This window comes from Zingiber officinale, chromosome 8B, assembly GCF_018446385.1.
Source record: "Zingiber officinale cultivar Zhangliang chromosome 8B, Zo_v1.1, whole genome shotgun sequence".
In the NCBI taxonomy this organism is placed as follows: Eukaryota; Viridiplantae; Streptophyta; class Magnoliopsida; order Zingiberales; family Zingiberaceae; genus Zingiber; species Zingiber officinale.
Window position 1 is genome coordinate 7,860,222 of NC_056001.1, and position 13,801 is coordinate 7,874,022.

At 39.0% G+C, this 13,801-nt stretch overlaps 2 protein-coding genes across 2 annotated transcripts; one reads left to right on the forward strand and one right to left on the reverse strand.

Annotated features, from left to right (window-relative positions):
- The first annotated feature begins 1,866 nt into the window (after positions 1–1,866).
- Positions 1,867–5,473, forward strand: LOC122016381 (probable pectate lyase 8). The gene is made up of 7 exons (XM_042573661.1): positions 1,867–2,045; positions 2,223–2,300; positions 2,657–2,722; positions 3,525–4,167; positions 4,502–4,605; positions 4,688–4,826; positions 4,925–5,473. Exons 1-7 carry the CDS (start codon positions 1,918–1,920, stop codon positions 5,144–5,146), a joined length of 1,380 nt encoding a protein of 459 aa, XP_042429595.1. The 5' UTR covers positions 1,867–1,917; the 3' UTR covers positions 5,147–5,473.
- A 200-nt stretch (positions 5,474–5,673) lies between these two features.
- On the reverse strand, positions 5,674–7,122 carry LOC122016382 (dehydration-responsive element-binding protein 2C-like). The gene has a single exon (XM_042573662.1). The coding sequence runs from the start codon at positions 6,827–6,829 to the stop codon at positions 6,245–6,247; it is 585 nt and encodes a 194-aa protein (XP_042429596.1). The 5' UTR covers positions 6,830–7,122; the 3' UTR covers positions 5,674–6,244.
- Between the last annotated feature and the right edge of the window lie 6,679 nt (positions 7,123–13,801).

Genomic DNA, 13,801 nt, shown 5'->3' on the forward strand with positions numbered 1-13,801 from the left:
TTATATATACGTGCTCTCTTAATTCTGTTAATTATATTTATATTTTCAAATATCAATTCAATATATTACAATGAGAGAAAACAGTGAGTGAATGAAGTAATTTTTTAAAATAAATATATTTGAAAATTTTGATTCATAATAAATATGATGTATCCGAATTAATATTTAACAATATAGATATAATAAAAAGATAGATATAATAAAAAAAAATTAGATAAGTCCGGTAAAATTTGAATTTTATGATTCGGTAACTTGTAGTAGATAATTTCTGGATTCTAAACCGGACCACAATGATGAAAATTAAGGAAAAGTACACAGAATCTGTTGTTCGATCAATTCAGGCATTGAGTCCCTTGTCGGTTCCCTGGTGGCCCCAAGGGGCTCCGCACTGGTGTACGTGTCAAGGTAGGTTTGGGTGAAGCTGCAACAAGATTGGAGGACAAATTAATTTGCGCAATGCATCACCATGCGGCGCTAATTCAGAGATTTATTCACCACATGGGATGTCGACAATTAATGAAACGGCAGTCTTACGTGTCTAAAAAAAATGTAAATGGGAAAAATTTATATTCGCCAATTTTTCTCATTATTATTTAAAATTATTATGGATTTCAATTTTAAATCCTACAGAATATTTTTTAAAATTTTTTTGCCTGCACTCCTCATTCACCATCTAAAAATCCAGGACTTGACAACAAATTTAATTCCTACTCCTTAATTAAATAAATATCAATTTAACTAAGTGCCCCCTCATAATTTTTAGATATAAAAAATTTAAAAATAAATATAAATTCTTTTAAATTTAGCATATTAAATTTAAATCTAATATATTTTTTATATTAAATTGAGTATGAATTTTTTCCATTTAATTAAATAAAAATATACTAAATTCTCTTTAAATGATGTTATGTTAAATTTAAGATAAATTATATTAAATAAAAAAAATCGTGCTCAATTTCTACTCTCCAACTAAACATAATTAGATACTAATTTATCTAATTGGCCCTCATATTTTTTTTAGATATAAAAAATATAAAAATGAGTATAATTACTTTTAAATTTAACATATTAAATTAGAATTTAGTATATTTTCTATCAAATTGAGTATGACTATTTTTTCAAATATACTATATCATATTTAAATGATGCTAAATTTAAAAGAATTATATTAAGCGGAAAAAAAATCATGCTCAATTTAATAGAAAATATACTATATTATAATTTAAAATGTTGAATTTTAAAAAAATTATACTTATTTTTATAATTTTTGTAACTAAAAAGTATAAAGGACAATTAGGTAATGATATGAGGTAGTTAAAGTAAATAAAATTTTATACGTAGAGAGTGGAAATAAAATTTTATTGAAGACGGAGATCGCATGTAAAATTAAAATTATATTCAGAAATGTTTTTCTTATTGCAAAAAAAAAAATTACATTTGTTTTTTCTTATTTTGATTTAAAGCTGATCCGTCCAAGTCCAACATGCTCGTCACATGGTGGCGAATCTTTAAATGAAAGGAAAATCTCAAAATCAAGTAATCAACTGACACATCGGCCCTTTTCTTTCGAAATTCAGGGGTGTAATTTTGCAAATATGTAAAATAACAAGAGTATTTTTGAGTATTGATCTCAGCGAACGGCGAACGCCGTGGTCCTGATGAAAGGAAGCGGTTATGCTATGCACCTATGGAAGCCGTTAACGTTAGTTGACGGCACAAGTGCCTCTGTGGCGGCGCACCTACACGCGCCGTCTGGGTTAACGGCAGTTAACTCGTGATAGCAAAGAGAGGGAAGGCTAGTAACCGTGGTTAAGGGAGCGGCGAGCGCTATAAAAATGGCGCTTCCGGTTGTTGTTCTTCGTCCTCGCTCCGCCAAGAGTACCTGCTTTTGCACTATAGCAAGAAGAGTGAGCGGCAATGGCGGGGGGTTCAAGGTCGATTGCAGCTCCTCTGCTGCTGTTGCTGCTCCTAGGGCTCATAGTGCTATTGGGCGGGGGAACAGTGGGGCGGATTCGGATTGGAAGCGAGAGGTCGTCGGATTCGAGGTGCATTTTTTTTTTCTCCTCTTGTTTGTTTTCTTTATTCTTTACTCGATTTGGTGTTCGGCGATTGCTTCTCCTATGTTCTCGAGTAGAGTAAAATAAGAGATTTGATGAAAACATGGAGTATGCAAGCAAATGCCATAGAAGGTTCTCACTAACTCTCTCTCTGGATTTATGCAGGAGCGACCACACTTCTCGGAGGAGCTTGAGGGAGGCGACACGCAATCCGAGGGAGGCTGTTGCTTCCATCGAAGAGAGGTGAGTTTCTTTCCTCGTTTTAGGAGAGATTCGAGCAGTCGGATCTCTAGTTCTGCCACCACCCTCACGTTCGCCACGCTTTCGCTTTCTTGGTTGTTCTTTGAGAAAAATTATGAAATTGAACTTTAAATCCATTTTCCGTTTGTTGCTTTGACATAGGAGATTCCCCTTTTTTTGGATAACAATTGGGTTTTCTTTAGCTCTAATTTCGTTCTACGAATTGGCACGGTGCAGATGCATTTGTATTTTTTTTCTTGCTTGATCTCTTATGTTATTGTTGCTTGCCATTACTGGTTATCAAGAAGATAGTTTTGTATGATTTTGAGCTGACCCTTTGGTTCTTCGCTTTCTACCAGGGCTAAAACCAAAACTGCAGAAGCCGCAGTTGATTACCCTGACGAGGTTGCTTCTACTGTCATCATGTAAGATTTATCTATCCTTCCACAGTTCCAGCTCTCCTTAAGTCGATAGAATTTACTTCAACCAATCAGAGAATGCAATACAATCAACGGCATCAACACGGGTCATTTGACTTCAAAGGCAACAATTATTTGACCGAACCATCATTTGTGTTCATGGGGTCAATCTCCTCAACCTGTCCAGTTCGTAATCTATAGTGGCTTGGTGACCGGCGTTCTTTGTTTCTGTTTTCGAGTATTCACCTCATTTTGCTCTGTATTACATGCTAGATACACTTACAAACAGAGAATCGTTTGTTCCTGTTAAACACGATTTACTCATATCTATTATGATCACTATCACCATTTGTTTTGCTAACTAAAACAATCTACAATCTCGTGTTGCATTAATGGCCATCTCTTCTTTAGCATCATGTTCTCTCTTATTCCATTAATTCCTCACATGGTAAGTTGCAATTGGTATATGATCCAAGACTTCTAGTGGGCCCAAGGAACACTTACAGCTTACTTTCAACAACTACCTTCCATTCTTATTTGTGCTTTTTAGACTAAAACTTTTGCTTTTAATTTCACGTATCATCTCCTCCCCTGTTTTTGTATGTCAACTTACTTTTCTACACTTAATCTCCTCCTGTTTGGAAGTATTGTAGGATTGTTCGTTAATAGCATTTCGTTAATAGCATTCCTTTCCTATTGTTGGGTTCTTGGACTATCAGTTCATCTGCCATTTATCAATTGCTCCATCGTCTCCATTAGTAGGGATGAGAATGTCAACAACAATTTGATGTGGAACTTATTTCATCAGGTCCATAAGAAACAACACAGCTCGCAGGTCTCTTGCTTACCTGTCATGTGGCACAGGCAACCCAATTGATGATTGCTGGCGGTGTGATCCTGACTGGCACAACAATCGGAAAAGACTTGCTGATTGTGGGATTGGCTTTGGTCGAAATGCCATTGGTGGCCGGGATGGAAATTTCTATGTGGTGACAGACTCTGGCGATGATGATCCTGTGAATCCACGGCCAGGAACACTTAGATATGCAGTCATCCAGGATGAACCCCTCTGGATCACTTTTAAGCAGGACATGGTGATCACACTCAAGGAGGAGCTTATCATGAACAGTTTCAAGACAATTGATGGACGTGGTAGAAATGTCCACATTGCCAACGGAGCTTGCATTACCATCCAATATATCTCCAATGTCATCATCCATGGGCTCCACATCCATGACTGCAAACCCACTGGAAATGCTATGGTTCGCAGTTCTCCTTCCCATTATGGATGGAGAACCATGGCTGATGGGGATGCAATTTCCATCTTTGGTTCTAGCCATGTCTGGGTGGACCATTGCTCTCTGTCCAACTGTGCGGATGGACTTGTTGATGCGGTAATGGGCTCTACTGCTATTACAGTCTCCAACAGTTATTTCACCCACCACAATGAGGTATAAATTCCCATTCTTGAGTTGCCCCTAAATTAACTTAATGCGGTGGATCTATTGCACAAGGTTAATGCATTATATGCTTCTTGAGGTTGATGTAATGTCAGGTAAAAAAGGAACAAGCATAGAAGATGATTAGTTACTTTGAAGAAAGTTATTTACAATGTCATCCATATTTTCACTGTTTAGTCAATGAGCCTGATTGAATTTATCAGTTATCTTGAAGAAAGCTTTGTGCAATTTCATTATAATTTTATAATGCTCAGATAATTAGCCTGCTTGAATTTATCAATGTGTTCATAAGTTTTCTTACCAGAACATATTTTTGTGAATTCAGGTTATGCTTTTGGGCCACAGTGATTCTTATGAAAGTGACAAATCTATGCAAGTTACAATTGCATTTAACCATTTTGGGGAGGGACTCATTCAGAGAATGCCCAGGTAGTTTTTGCATTTCTGGAAAATTCACATCTAAGATATACTCTGTATTAAATTACTTGTTGATTGCTTTGTGAAACTGCAGGTGCAGGCATGGTTACTTTCATGTGGTTAACAACGATTATACACACTGGGAAATGTATGCCATTGGTGGGAGTGCTAATCCAACCATCAACAGCCAGGGCAACCGATATCTTGCCCCTTCTGATCCATTTGCAAAAGAGGTGCAGGAAGCAACCTACAAATATTATTTCCTGCATTTTGTGATCTCAGAGACTTGTTCTTACATGGGATTTTGTCTCATTGTGATTTGAATAAGCAGGTAACCAAGAGAGTGGACACAGACGAAAGCACATGGAAGGACTGGAATTGGAGGTCAGAAGGTGACCTGCTGCTAAATGGTGCTTTTTTCACCCCCTCTGGTGCAGGTGCTTCAGTTAGCTACTCAAGAGCGTCCAGTCTCGGAGCTAGGTCTTCTTCTCTGGTTGGCACATTGACTTCTAATGCTGGAGTTCTTGCGTGCCAAGAAGGGACCCAATGCTAATACAATTCCACGCATCAGTAGGATGGAAATTATTCTTCAGTGTCATATTTTGATGGCACTGTTAGCAGTTACATATCCACCCAACCTCCGCCAGCTCTAAAGGATAAGCTCGGCGGAAGCGTTGTGTTGTTCGACTTCTTACCTATACTATTTTAGCTCCATATGCATAATTTCTACCTGAATAGTATGCTATATGCACAAGTGTGTTCTCCTCCAATATGTGATGAGCCATCTATAGGTTTATGTTTCTCTTCAGTTGGAAAAACAAATATACATATATGAAAGTGTAGGTGGCGAGATGGCCATCTGTCTTGATGATTTGGTGAAGAAAATGGGGAAACGTTGGTGAACTATTGACCTACCCAAATTTAAAAAACAAATGAAATTGTTGCTAAAAGAAATACAGTAGGGCATACCTCCCTGAAAGGTCTGGAAGAACAACCGAAATACGTTCATCCCTGATAATCTACAACGTCCTTGCAAACTTTTAACAGGTTAAAATGATGAAACACAACGAGTCTGTAAAATTGCTGATACCAGTCACCGAAACACTAAATGAAGTAGTTGAAATAGGACATTCTAGGCCACATAACAAAGTGCAAAGTCCTCAACTAACACAAGCTTTATTACGAAGTTCCCCGACTTGTCTGCTGTTGAACAAGATTTCAAATCTCCATGGATGTCATGTGATGTGAAGCAGCAATAACTACACCGACCGACACCAAACCAGTCGAACTACTGGCTGCAACAGACGTCACTTTTCATGACCATAATTATAGCATCGTAACAATTATTTCAGAGGAATTGCATATTTCATTCCTAGCAGATAATTTTCTGATGTAAAATAAAGACATCTTTGCGCTGTTTTCTGAAACATTGTTTGCTTATCTATAGTGACGAACACCAAGAGTTTAACAGTTTGAATAGATTATCAGCGTCACTTCCACTGCTACTACCGCGAGTAGATTCTTCATCTTTTGCTGTAAACTTTACACCGTTTTTTCTCTTCTTAAAGCAGTTCTATAACCACTGATTAAAGCCATGCGGACATATCCAGAGAGGACGTGTTTTGGTTTTGGAGACGAGGAAGGTGCCCGTTCAAGAACACCAAGACAATTGCATTTCGTCAGAGTTCATCAATTCCGGCACAGACTCTACCTCCGACCACCCAACGCTGTCGTCGTCGAAGAGCGGAACGAAAGCTTCGAGTCCAAAGTTCCCTGCTTTAGGTAACCTCGTCACGTAATCGTCCAAGTCGTCCAACTCCCCGCCGCAGAAATAGCCCGCCGACGATCCAGGGATCCCAGGGAAGCTCGCCACCGACTCGCTGGCACTGGCGTCTTCCGTCGAACAGGTGGCGGACAAGCAGGCGCGCTCTAACTTGGGGAGGGGCGGAGACGGAGCGTGGAGGTTGAGGCGGGCGCAGTCGCCGTAGAGGGTGCGGGCGGCGTTGTCGTAGGTCTGGGCCGCCTCGAGGGCGGAGGGAAAGGTGCCAAGCCAGAGGCGGGCGCCGCGGTTGGGCTCGCGGATCTCGGCCACCCACTTGCCCCAGGTCCGCTGGCGCACGCCTCGGAAGGGGCAGGTCTGGTTCTCCGGACCGCCCTTCCCCTTCATGCAGCCCTTCCTCGACTGCCTCAGCAAGCAGCATTTCCTCTGCTTCTTAGGGTTCTCCTCCGACCTCATATGGATTGGGATTGGCGAGGGGAAATTAGGATTTTTTGCGTATGGCCATCGTGGGGAGGGGAGGGGGAGTTCTTACAAAGGAGCGACCTTTGGGGCCGTGGAGTGGGGGAAGAGGGACAGCTGGGGGAGAGATGACAACTAAGCGGAGGAGGGGCGGGCACATGGCCGGCGAATATGAGTTGCGGGCGGGGAGGCGACACGAGTCGGCCATGAGCTCCGCCTCGTGGGATTCGGCCGCGGGGTGCCGTAGAGAACAAATTTGTCAATTTCGAGAGGAGAGAGAGAAAAAAAATAACAACAACACCAACAAAATTTTCGTCAATAATTTTATTTTATATTTTACAAAAGATTATTTTTAAGATTCGAATCCGTAATTTATTTTTTTATCGTGTGACGAAATATATATAAATAATTATCTTTATAAATTACAAAAATAAAATTTTATTAAAAAATTAAAAATTGATTGTTCGCATAAAGCATATATAAAATAGTTAACCTGTGAAAGAAAATCATAAGATACTTATAAAACAGCTAATTAATCTCTTATTTTATTACTTTATTACAGTAAAGATGCCATATTCTAACCAACTAGACCAGACCATCTGGATATAAAATAGCTACTCTAAAATTTGGATAAGAAAGCATGTCTTTCCATTACACTTACATCACATACACGTATGCAAATCTTATAAATTCGAATTATTTCATGTACTTCTGACCTCCTTTTGACATTGAAGGAGGCTGAATTATTGAGATTTATCCATGGATATCCACGCATCAATTCGGTTGCCTTCAGCTCTTCCTCCTGCTGCAATCGTTCCTGAGACATTACAAGCACACAGTTTGTTTATTTTGGTAGAATACATATGAAGACGAACGGATCAGAGCGGCAACATGCCAGTTGAGAAATTGATCCTGCGCCATTTGCCAAAGAAATGTGCAACAGCATACACCAAGTATCATTCATTGATGAAAACTTGAATAAGAAGGTTCATTGTTGTTTGTTTACGAGAGACTTTCAATTGACTACTTAAGGAGTAGCTTGGAGTCATCACTATAGAGGAAATGCCAAGGACTTTGGCCATGGGAAAAAAAATTATAATAAGAACTGGCATGGATTTCCTAGGCACCTCATAGAACCTCAACAGAACTAGCAAGAAATATGTTGTTAGGAGGTTAATGTGTTTGTCATGTCCAACTCAAAATGCTGATGTCATGTCATATGTTCAAAATTGACACTGAGGATTGATGAAGAATCTATCAATGGCCAATATAGGTGTTTGAATGGCTGAATCTGTCTAAGATATGCTCCCTTAGAATTTTTTTTTTTTGAAAAAATCAAACTAGAAAATTGATTTAGGCAGACACTAGGGAAACATGCGACAGTTATTGCTTTACATGGATATGGAAATACTCATCCTCAATGCATCTATAGTTCAAGAAGTCCAATGGACTATGATGACCATTGTGCATCCTCAATGACGGGGCTTATCACATTTTACTAGTATCAAGAAGAGTCTATAATCGTTCATCTAAAAAAATAGAAGTCTATAATCAAGATGGACATTAATGGCCATTGTATAGCCTCAATAGGGTCTTTCTGTGAGGTTTCTCAAGTCATTCAAGGTACTTGTGGGCAAAAAAATCATAAGATCCTTCACCCCTTGCACATTGGGGGCAGCATTTATCTAGGCAAAGACATCCGTAAAACAACTATCAAGTTCATTTGGCCAAAGAAAACTAAATTATTCTAAAAGTCTCTAGCTTAGAAAACACAATTATATACATCTTGACTTTATTATCTTTGGATTACGAGGTTTAACTTGAGCCAAATTAGGAGGAAAAGTTTTATTAGTATAACACGATACTCACTTCTCAGATACTGAGAAAGCCATTATAGACCTGATTGAGGTCGATATGAATGCTAATTTAGGTATCAAAATAACAGAAATTAAATCCCCTACTTGATGGGTGGTTGTACCAATTCAAATCTAACAGAGCTCTGATATTAATTGTAGGATTAGTGCGCACGTGAAAGGGGAGGAGTGAATCACGTGTCTTTTAAAAAATCAATCTTTTTCTACTTTAAAAACGAATACGCAGTGGAATAACACAACACAAAAACAAAAACATGAAGAAGAACTCGACGAGTTATTTGGTTCGGAGTCTTCGACGACTCTTACTCCAAGACCCACAATCTCTCCGACTGTATTGACGGACAATCCATCAAAAGAGGAAATCGAATACGAGATATTGAAGAAAGGGAAGTGTAATAGCTGGCACTCCCTTTTTACAAGTAATAAAAAAAAATATGCAATAATTAGTTTCATTACCAACTCGCAGGAAGAGGATCCATAAGCGCTTAGGAGTTGGTGTTGATCTGCTGGCAACAGTTGAAAGTCACGGAGCAGCAACACAACAACAGTCGAACGTGTTCATAGCAGCAGAAAGCTCTTTGCAGTTCGTAGAGAAGATTTATGATGAAGGTTGCCTGAACATGGCTTATATAGACTATTGAAGGTGCCTCCAGCTTCGTCTGAGGCGCCTCCAGAAGCAACTCTTACCCCCTTATCTTCGGAATCGATAAAACCCGTAACCTAGAGATTTTATCCTTCTGAGGGCGCCTTTAAAATTCTCCAAGGTGCCTCCAGCGCCAAGTTTCAAGGCGCCTCTATCTGCATGGGAGGCACCTTCACACCCTTCCATGCAGGGATTTCGACTGAAGCATTCGAGGGAGGGAGGTGCCTCGAGTTACTGTTCACCTGAGGCTTGAGTCACTTTTTACTCCTACAAAATGTATTAGTACAAAAAAAATAAGTTTAACCTGTAAAACGAAGTTAGCATAATAATAAAATAGAATATTATTAATTAGATCCTCTCTTTTCAAGACTAGGATCTAGTCAAGGTCTTAGTCTATGTTTCTAAAATAGACCTAACTGGACCTGCGCCTAAAGTCCCTAATTGGGACTCGTCCTCACTGGATCACTATCATCCAATGACTTACCTTACCACATAGAATCACTTGACTCCCTTTCGACTCATTCAGTCTTCTCGTCAGTTATCAGATCCGCAGACTCAACTAGATTTTGGTCAGCTGTCAGGTCTCACAGACCTAGCTGAATTTTTCACCATATATCATGTCACTCTTCGACCTATTTAGACTTTTACACTAGCTATCAAGTCATCCAGACCTAGCTGGATTTCAGCTTGGTGTCAGACCCGACAAGTACTACACACTTAGTAGAAAGGTTAAATCACACTACACCTAACTTTAATTCATTTGTCATTCATCAAAACTTAGATTTAATCATTGGTGTTAACTTCACCAACAAACACAGACCCCGAACCAAATAACTAATTGTATCTCTGTGTGTATTATTTTTAATTCTGCTGCTATACTTGAATTTTATCTTAATACGAAAAAGAAACGATTTTTAACGAGCAATATTCATTACCCCCTAATCGCTATTCCAATCCTTGACTAACTTGTTATGCTTTGTGAAGGGAGAGAATAAAACCAAGTTTTTGCTTTATCCTTGATACTGAGAGGGAATGTTATCGACCAAATGGCATTTGCTGAAACTCCTTCATAGTTCATATTGCAATATTTAAGAAATACCTCAAGGTGCAAGTATGGGTTCTCTAAAATTTCTCTTCCAAATTTGTGACATTGTATTATGAAGATTAATTCTGGGTTTAGTTGGAAGTTGTCTGTTTTAATCTGAGGTTACACAATGAGAGATATGAATCTTCCATAAATGGGTGTAAAAGATTCTCCTAAAGGTCTGCTTGACATGTTAGTGCTCATTGTATCTTATGAAAATAGAATTATTATAAAAATTAAAATGTAGAATTTAAATTGAAAGAAGAAAAAAAACATAAATAAAATTAAACAAGTAATGAAAAATTTGTTAACAAGTCTAGATTAAATCATATGATAATTAACTAATGTTAATCTAAACAGTTCCCGACAACGATACTAAAATCTTGATGTGTGGTAAATACACAAGTGCATGGAGATGCCGTCAAGTAATAAAATATCAATCCACAAGGACTGTTGATTAAGCACTAGTTGATTTTGTACATTGAATTATTTAAACGTTTGAGGTTAGTTTACGAGCACTTGGAAACTAGGAATTGAGTAAAGAGAGGGAGAAGAGAAGAGAGAGTGTGAGAGAGAGTAGAAAGTAGAGAGAGAAGAGAGAGGGAAAGAGTGTGAGTGTAAGTGAACGATGGGAGAAGGTGATGTTGGATTTGGGAATGACCTAGGATTTCGATTTCACTATAATGCTAGTTAATGTCCCTATGCATTATTTATTTACCTAACTCTATACTTACATTCTTGTAGGACCTCTGCTAAAGTCTGGCACAATCCCGCTAAGATCACTTCAAAAAGTTTACCCAAACTCTAACGCCATTAAGTAAAGAAGTAACTCTAGAAAGTTCGGTTAAAGGGTTACCTTAGGGCCCCTGATCATATAATCGCTAGAGTTATCTAATGTACAGTGAAAAAATAAAATAATAATAATTCCTAATTATTACATCACACACACAATGCATATACAAGGATACAACATGTTAAACATGATCACATAATTAAAATTTTACGGGAAGTAAATTTACGCTAGGTATACCTTACAGATGACCTGTAACGAGAAGGGCATCACCTGTAGCGACGTTGTCGAACCTCACCTCTATTCGTATCCACGCTGAGCTTCTCAAGACAACTTTTTGAGTACAAGTCTCTCCTTCGGAAGTTACTAGCCATGAGTGAAGAAGAGGGATCAAGAGGAAGAAGAAGATAAGCACACAAGGGAGAGTTTTTTTCCCTTATGGTGCTCACGACAACAAGAGGGAGCACCCTCTTGTTGGCGGCGGGAGAGGGAGGAGAGGGAGAGGAGGATTGAGTTTTCAAAAGTCAATCAATCAAATAATGAAACTTGTATATAATTCTCTTCCAATTACATCTATATATAATCCTCTTTAATGAGTTAGATTAGAAAGTTCCAATCCAACCCATTATCCCTTAACAAAAAATTAGCTCATTGACCCCTTAGTTTGGTTCACAACTTAATCAAGTTGGTTCATGACTAATTTATGATTAAACCAAATATGGTTCAACTCTACCATAAAAGATGTAGCCCATCCGCGCTTCCATCATGATAAATATTTCCATATTGGTCTTATGTATGGTCTAACCAAACATTTATCTCTTGATCTAAGAATCATATTTTTTAACTTGTTTTACGTCTTTTAGAGACTCGTTAGTGCGTGTGACCCAATAGATTCATGATTGATCTTGGACGTTCATAATTAACTAATTAATTATAGAACGATCATGAGTGACACCTAGTAGTATATCATGATCCCCAATTAGTCGAAAAATTATAGTTGATCTTATAACTAACTCTAAACCCTTCAGTAGATACAGTGAGTTGTGTCTTGTTCTTTTCACTCGTCTTATACCCACTTGGTTTAGGACATGATCTATGTGTTTGTCCCCACTAGATTGACTACGTTACAACTAGCCCAAGTAATACTTCCTAGTTCTATGGATTCAAATTACTCGTACATGTGTACAAGAGTCTCATACTTTTAACATATGATGTTTTGACCAAAGACTTTGAGTAATAATCCTAATGAGTGGTCATAGGGTATACGTCTCCTCGCAAGGAGCAGTGAATCCTCTGTGAGCTATCCAAACATCTTCGGGTATTTCGACTTATACCCAATCATTCCAGGTCTACACCTTAATGAGATGCTTGCTTAAAATATCAAAGTATAAGTCTCCATGACCAAGATGACTTGTATACACCAAGTCGAAGGAAACTTGCACTCGAGCTACAGTAAGAGCTTTACAGACATATCCATACATAGATAAACATATAAAGTCTTACAACGGGTCACTCCAATGAACTAGTTACCATAACTAGCATCCATGTTTAACTCTCGACATCCCAATGTCTCCAGCCAGCGAGAAAATAGCTGCTTGGCGAACTAAGAAGTATAACCCGTGTTAGTCTTTCAGAATTGATGATGTCCGAATGCATCAATTTGACGACTAGGGAAATTACAATATGTTTATAATTAAACATGTAGAGTTAATCACTAATTGTGATCTAATCATAATTTCTCTCATGTTATGAATTGTATTGTGAACATTCAGTAAATGAGTTTAAGACAAACAAACATATAATATGCATTCAAATAGTGAATCTTTATTTAGTAAAAATTGTAAGACAATTGCCTTATAACATCTCTCAAAATCTAACAGTGACCTAGAAAGTCCGATTAAAGAACCACCCTTTGTTACTAAGGGCCTCCTTAGTTATACAATCTCTAGATTACGTAAATCACTTCCTAACATTAATATGGAGAAAACTCACAAACTCCAATTGACTTCCCTTATAGGGAATTGCCCTTCATTTCAAGGGGACGTCATAGAAAGTGATCCTGTCCGAATCGCCGAACCAAGGGACGCTGGGCACGTGGCGCTCTCCTAGTCGATGGCACAGGCCTCCGAAGCTCCGGCGATCCTGCACAGAAGTCGGGCCGGGAAGGGATTCCCGGCGGCGACCCTCCGACGCTCAAGTCAGGTAAGTAGTGAAAAAAGGAGCTCCCAAGCTTGTAGAATGCGTACCTCCGGCGAAGTCTACGGTTCTTTATATAGGGCGATGAAAAATCTCCTACACGCCTATCGAGGCGCGTGCGTATCCGCAGCCCATGCCTCGGTGTGTGCCTGTCAGAAAACTTACCTGACGCCATACTGCAACAGTCCCATCGCGCCTTCGATGGGATAACAAGACACCCCGTTGTCAGACTAGGAGTATGGCTTAGTCATGTGACTTGACGACTATCAGGAGATGTTCCTGTTCTCCTTTACCGCCGGCCGGGACGTACGTCCGGCCAGCTGGATGGAGAACATCGTCCGGACGACCTTCATCCCCTGCGCCGACCGGACGGCACGCCCTC

Excerpts from the sequence above, each read along its gene's own strand:
- LOC122016382 (XM_042573662.1), bottom strand. The coding sequence starts at position 6,829 with ATGAGGTCGGAGGAGAACCCTAAGAAGCAGAGGAAATGCTGCTTGCTG.
- LOC122016381 (XM_042573661.1), top strand. The coding sequence starts at position 1,918 with ATGGCGGGGGGTTCAAGGTCGATTGCAGCTCCTCTGCTGCTGTTGCTG. Across the intron at positions 2,046-2,222 it reads GAGAGGTCGTCGGATTCGAG|GAGCGACCACACTTCTCGGA; the intron begins GTGCATTTTTTT and ends GGATTTATGCAG. Across the intron at positions 4,827-4,924 it reads CTGATCCATTTGCAAAAGAG|GTAACCAAGAGAGTGGACAC; the intron begins GTGCAGGAAGCA and ends TTGAATAAGCAG.